This window comes from Pantherophis guttatus, chromosome 2, assembly GCF_059756535.1.
Source record: "Pantherophis guttatus breed Tessera chromosome 2, ASM5975653v1, whole genome shotgun sequence".
Lineage (NCBI taxonomy): Eukaryota > Metazoa > Chordata > Lepidosauria > Squamata > Colubridae > Pantherophis > Pantherophis guttatus.
In genome coordinates this window covers 67,762,810-67,770,015 of record NC_142064.1, presented here as the reverse complement: position 1 = coordinate 67,770,015, position 7,206 = coordinate 67,762,810, and the positions used below count along the sequence as shown (strand labels likewise).

Below are 7,206 nucleotides of genomic sequence, written 5' to 3'. Positions count from 1 at the left end.
ATCATAATATCTCCGGGGGCAATTCATTCCAGAGGGCAGGTGCCCCCACAGAGAAGGCTCTCCCCTTGGGGGTCACCAGTCGACATTGTTTGACTGACGGCACCCTGAGGAGTCCCTCTCTGTGGGAGCGTATTGGCCGGTGGGAGGCTATCGGTGGCAGAAGGCGATCTCGTAAGTACCCAGGTCCTAAGCCATGGAGCACTTTAAAGATGGTAACCAGCACCTTGAATTGCACCCGGAAAACCACCAGAAGCCAGTGCAGCTCGCGCAGATGTTACATGGGTGTGCCGAGTCGCTCCCATAATCACCCGTGCGGCTGCATTCTGGACCAGTTGGAGCCGCTGAGTGCTCTTCAAGGGGAGCATGTAGAGAGCATTACAGTAGTCCAGACGGGATGTGATGAGGGCATGAGTGACCGTGCACAAGGCGTCCCGGTCCAGAAAGGGACGCAACTGATGAATCAGGCGAACCTGATAAAAAGCCCCCCTGACCACAGCCATCATGTGATCTTCTAAGGACAGCCATGCATCCAGGAGGACACCCAAGTTGCGAGCCCTCTCTGAGGTGGCCAAGATCTCACCCCCAATAGTCAGCGATGGAACCAGCTGGCTATACCGGGACGTCAGAAACCACAGCCACTCGGTCTTGGAGGGGTTGAGTCTGAGCCTGTTTCTCCCCATCCAAATCTGCATGGTCTCCAGGCACCGGGACATCATGTCAAGGGCATCATTGGGGTGGTCCAGGGTGGAGATGTACAGCTGAGTATCGTCAGCGTACTGATGGAACTTCATCCCAAAACCACGGATGATCTCACCCAGCAGCTTCACATAAATGTTGAATAGGAGGGGCGAGAGGACCAACCCTTGCGGCACCCCACAAACAAGGCGCCTCAAGGTCGACCTCTGTCCCCCTGCCAACACAGACTGCATATGGTCAGAGAGGAAGGAGGAGAACCACCGCAACACCGTGTCCCCCATTCCTAAACCCTCCAACCGGCGCAGCATGATACCATGGTCGATGGTATCAAAAGCCGCTGAGAGGTCTAATAGGACCAGGACAGAGGAACAACCCCTGTCCCGAGCCCTCCAGAGATCATCAACCAATGCGACCAATGCCATTTCCGTTCTGTACCCCGGTCTGAAGCCCGACTGGTACGGATCTAGATAGATAGATAGATCATGACTCCAAAGAAATCACAATACTAATAATATGAACTAGAATACCTTGATTCCCATATGAAATATAAGCAACTGAATACAGACTCACTGTGGTGGATCCATCATAAGATCAATATCAAAACCTGGAAATTGAAGTTATTCCTGCTCTTAGATTAAAGGAAGGTTTGAATTTGAGCACATCAACTGTAACTTCTCCACTATGTCAATGTTTGCTGTTGACACGGCTACAATTTGTAGCATTTATGTCACCCAGCAGTACAAGCAATGAATTAAAATTCTCCATGGGACCCTTACTGGTGCAGTGTATATTAAGATTAAAAGGCTACTTATGTAAAGAGTTTCTTCATGGTTGTTTATCTGCCTGCTGTTGAGTTGAACCTAAAGTAATAAAGTGACCACAAAATGTACAATTTCACAGGAGGCAGTTTTTCAATGATGCTAAGGGGATCTTCCTGGCATATATTTGTAACAAGAAATGCAAACAAAGCATGATGGATTAATGGATGGATGGATGGATGGATGGATGGATGGATGGATGGATAAGAGATGAGAGAGAGATGGATATTAAAAAAAAAAGGATCAAAAGTTCTCCAGAAGGTTATATATCTGGTAACAAAACTATGGTAATAAAAGCAAGCTGCAGTGATTTCAATAATGATAAAAATGCTAGAAAATGTCAGGGGATACAAACGATCCCTCTTCCTACCCAAATATCTCGCCTCTTCCCTAAATAATTGAATTGCCAATTTGTTTTTGTTTTTTTCTTGGCTTTTGAGCACACAGATTATAAAGATAGTCACTTCCATATAATGTATTTATTTCCATGTGCATATAAGAAGGCAATGATGGCCAGTACAGTTCACGTTAAATAGATCTATTCCTCATCTCTCCTAAAACACATACAGAGGGAAAGAGAGAGGGAGGGAGGGGGAGGGAGAGAGAGAAAGAAAGGGAGGGAGGGAGGGAGATCTTGCACAAAGTTTAAATATTGAGTAAAGAAAAGATTTATTCTTTGTTTGAGATTTTCTTTCCTTTCATTGGTTCCTAAGACTTGGAGGACTCAAGTGAAATTAAAGGAGAACCATTCCAAGAGCTAAATTATACTAGTTTCTTCAGGTAACAAGGCACGTTTGATAAATGTTGACAACTAATATTGACAAGAGTGTTAAATTTGCATACCACACTGTGTGTCTATGGTGCATTTCTACTTCTTTTTAAGTTACTCTAACCCTCATTATAAAAACTGAGGAAAACATCTGTCAGATACATTCATGTAGGAGATTTAGCTATCTTTCTTCTTATAATTTTAGGGCAACACAGTGCAGCCTCATTCAGAGCTTGTGCTCTGTCTGAAATACCTCACACTATTTCAATACTAACATTTCATTCTTTTTGTTGTTGTTGGGAAGGGCTGTAGTTTAGTAGGAGCTCACATGATTTTCTGAGAAAAGATCTTTGTTCAGTCTGCCTTTTGTCTGTAGGGATAATCTAGGCCTGAAGCCCTGAGAATTTGATTCCAGCTCAGGATAAAAACCATGAAGCTAACTTAAATCATAAATCTGACTTGCAATAAGATCCTGTACCTTATATTTCCAAGTTAGGTGATCATATGGATATCATTTTTTTCAGTCATCCTAATTAAAGTTTGATCAAATCCCAAGTAATTTACAGCACATTTATACGAGAACTTGTTTTATTTACACAGACACTCACATAAACAATGAAAATCTAGATACAAAAAATATTAGGAACAGGTCTGATGGGGAACTGTGGAAAAAAATACATTCTCATTGTAATGAGTTCAAATGTTAACAGATACCCATCAGATTAAATTTAATAAATATTTTCAGTGTATGTGATTAGAAATTACATTTAATTAAAGCCATGGTCAACCCAAACACCCAAAACTTTATTAAAATTGCCAGCCATAATTATAGGATACTTTGTTAAAGTAAAAAGATTAACAAAACATTCATAAAATATATGAATGCAGGAGACCTTTTCTGATGCAACTCCTGGACTTTGGAACTCCTTTTCTTGGAAAATTTGAGCCTCAACTTTTATCTGGCCATTTTGTCAACATGTCTGACCACCTTTGACCAGGACTGAATATTTCTGGTTGCCATCTGGGGGATTTCTTTGAATTTGTTTCTAGGAAATCTTCCAATTTCTCATAACCATTGGAACTTTTCTTATTTTAAGTGACACACTTTTAAACATTCATAAATTGAAGCACTGGCACTGCTTCAATTGATCCAGTGAATAACCTTTAAAAACAGAGGAGACTCCTTATTTTAAAGGAATTCTTTTGCAAACCCTTTCACATTAATGGTTTTTCTTTCTTTATTCTAGAATATTACAGACAATGGAGGTAGTGGAGTTCCCAGGATTTGGCCCTTCAGGAAAAAAATTCTAATGATAAAAATTAGAATTTTTTATCATTTTTATCATTTATCTTGCTTCACAGCCGAGTATAATATTCCAGTGGTTCATCGTTCCTATTGTTTGCAGTCGCATCTTCTGCTGCCATTGGTATTTCTGTTTCAGTTTCAAAAGCTGGATTGACCCTCCCAGATGCATAATCATTTCTTTTCAAATCTATGAAAACAGAAAAAAGCTTTATCTTAGATAATATATCTTTATTACATGCTGCCATAATCTCCAAGGATTCCAACAATAACAAACATACAAGTAATATACAACATTAAAATATCCAGAGCTACTATTACTAATAATAATAATAATAATAATAATAATAATAATATCTTATGCTTCATCTCCATTTCTCCTCAGAACTCCTTAAGATGAACCAATACAAAAAGAATCTTCAGAACATCAAGCTTCCAAGCCACTTTCTGTTACCAGAAGTTAATTACCTAAATCAAAAGAGCTGCTCACCAGATATTGGAAAACTTCCCAAGCACCTTTCAAATTCCCTCCAGATCCATCGGTTACTGTGGACTTCTTCAAGAAAGTCCTGGATAGCAATCAATCCCATCTAAACTAAGAGGTATGAAGCCACAGCAAGGGACTAAAGTGTAAGGTGTTGTATATCCAGGTCACAGCACACAAAGTTGTTATGGGACAAAATCCAAAAACATCCAACCTATGTTGTCATGTGCCTGAGGCAGAGATTATCTGGGACAAGTCCCTGATTCATGCCATGGAAATCATGACTCTCTGATCCCATCTATAGGACATGAAGAGTAAAGTCCTCTAATATGAACTTCTTCTTGTTGTGCCTTATCCATCATCGGACGTTGGCGTCTAATATGAGCAGTGAAGGAGATTCCAACATTTGCCCAGAGAGAAAATCTATGAATAAATCAGATGGTACACCACAGAGATTCCCAGTTTGTAACTCAGCACTCTATCATCTTAACAGCAGTAACCTTGGTCATAGGGAAGATATATTTTAAGATCAATGTTATCATTCTGAAGTTTGCTGCAGGACCCAAAATCTAAGTAGATAGAGCTCCAAAAGAGTAAAATTACAGCCATCATCCAAGTGGATCTTGGTAATATGTATTAATATTAATAACTGAAGAAAAATAGCTTCAATTATGCAGGACATCTTCATATAATATACTAATTATACAGGTAGAAAATAAATACTTTTATTATTACTTCCTCCCTATAATCCATTAGATTGTAAAACAAAGAAATGAAAGACTGCTTATTTAACCTTCAAATCTACTGCTTTAGTCACTCTACTAAAAAAAACTAATCTAATATCCTATTTAGAGAAAAGACATGATTGTGTGTTTAATATGACATTTTAGGGCAAAGCCTTGGGGCCCTCTACAAAAATGGCCAATTTGAAAGTGATAATAAGGAATGCAATCTAATAGAGATAATTCTTTTTCTTTTTATTCATTCCTTTTCTTGTCCCTTCCATCTTTGGAAAGGATCGTGAAAAGCCAAGTGAGACTTTTGACATTAAAAAAGTGCACCCAATATTTTAAGTTTGCCAAATCCAGATTTGAAATACAAAACCAATAAATAAGGCTGAGTGTTGCTTTTTTTCTAGATGTATGTTAGTATTGTGCTGACCCTCAAAATATTAATGGAAAATGTTGATTTGTACAACTCTTTCTTGGAATATTTTGTTACCAACATCAATACAGTGAGCTCAGTCCTAGATTCAGGAATTAGCCCTAAGGCCAGATTTGTTCAAAAACGTTCAGAGCTTTGCTACTGCATACCAGGAAGTTTGAGTTTCCTGCAACAAGAATTGCAGCAATGCTTTGAAATGAAGTTTTTGAAGGCTTCTTCTCCAAGGTTTGCTGGTCCAAAGGTCATCCCTCTAGAATTTGAAAATAACAAAGGAACAATTAATGTCACAATATCTGTACACACCTTTTCCACCTGAATATCACAAATACGTTTAGTTGGATGCCTGGTTTTGGGGGGACCTGCCTAAACAGGAGAATGAGTGCAGGAGGAATGGAGTAAGACATGCTTCAATGTATGAGCTTCTATTAGCACAGACGATGTAGCACTTATTAAAAATTAATGTTCTAAACTCATAGCCACAATCTAGTTTGACACAGATACCACTTTACAAAGTAGCTGGAGGGTAAAACCTAATCCTTCAACTAGTGTCATGATCATTACTTATGAGAAACTGTGGTTAGATAGCATTTCATTGACTGTAGCCCATTTCTTGTGCATTCCTAGGATTAAAACACAAGAAACAACATATTAACCTCAGCACAGTATCTGAAATGAACTTGGAAACCAGTTATGCCCACTCAATATAAATCAAATATTTATCTCTTCTGTTGCCAGGTTTTTCGGTAAATATTTGCATTTATAGCTTTATTAAGTTTTCTTCAGTTACCTTTGTGTCAATGCATTACATTATTCTTAATCGTCCATTTAAAAAGATACATATACAAAACTGTGCTGTTAACCAAACAGAACATCACTGTCAGCAATGTGTAAAAATATGCATATGTGCATTACAGTTAATATCAAAGATTAATTGAATCATGGAGAATATGTCACATTTTATATGATAAATTTACATGAGATACTTACTGTTTGTCTTCAGGTTTAATAACAGATGGATCTGTGAGGTTTTCTCCAACACCTGCAGAATTCAAATTTATAATGGTTATTAGAAGGTAATTGTCTTCTTTAAAACCATTTGTGAAATTATAACCTGTGCAATTATTATATAGTTATCTAATCTTTTGGTTTACAGAGTAAAAATGAAAAAGCAATATTAAAATGATAAATTGCTTTGGACTATGACAAACAAATGTTGCATACTCAACTATTTTTAAAACAATTTTCATTTAAATGTAAAGCAAACAATATAAAGGCTATAATTCAAAGATACTTTGTGGATCCAAATGTATATTGCTAGAATTATATATAAATAGGATATATGTTAATGTCAGAGAAAACCAAGAACTAATTTCCATCTTGTGCAAGGAAACTTCCCTACTCTGAATAAAATAGATAAACACCATAGACATATTCCAGCTCTGAAATCTTCATATGCTCCAGAATATCTAGATCAAGGCTGAAATTTGGATCGTCATATTTAATCCATTGTGTAAGCTTGTTTTGCTGTCCTGAAACAATAGCTTACATTAAGCATTTTAATGTTTCATTTATTTATGTCAAAGTTGGATAACTTTTATGGGCCATTCCGGAATTGCAAAAGCTTCCATGGATGACTTCCCTAGTCACAAAACTGCTATTGTGTGGCCAGTCACAAAACATCCATTTATCAGAAGGCAAACTAGTCTTCAAGGATGCTTTGTTGATGATCTCTGTGGGACTTCATGGCATTCATGAAGCCCTAGTGGTGGTTGATACTTTGCTTTGGAACAAGTCAACTTCCTTTAAAACAGTTTTTTAAAAAGTGATGTAAATTGAAACTGTATTATTAAGAAGATAGAACAGTTAGGTAAACATGGATCTGATTCTATTATATTGTGTATAAGTGATGGATTTAGATGCTTTATATTGTTTCTTATTTTTTTCAAATTCTTTATTCTGTTAACAACTTGTG

The 7,206-nt window shown here is 37.5% G+C and overlaps 1 protein-coding gene across 2 annotated transcripts in view; it reads right to left on the bottom strand.

Annotated features, from left to right (window-relative positions):
• Positions 1-2,853: 2,853 nt before the first annotated feature.
• Positions 2,854-7,206, bottom strand: part of TRPM6 (transient receptor potential cation channel subfamily M member 6) — a 76,467-nt gene continuing 72,114 nt past the window's right edge. For both annotated transcript variants that reach the window (XM_034410230.2, XM_034410227.3), the window contains exons 38-40: positions 6,222-6,273; positions 5,384-5,484; positions 2,854-3,776 (exon numbers count right to left, since the gene is read on the bottom strand). In XM_034410230.2, the coding sequence (XP_034266121.2) occupies positions 3,640-3,776; positions 5,384-5,484; positions 6,222-6,273 (290 nt within the window). In that variant the 3' untranslated portion in view covers positions 2,854-3,639. The remainder of the gene's footprint in view (positions 3,777-5,383; positions 5,485-6,221; positions 6,274-7,206) is intronic.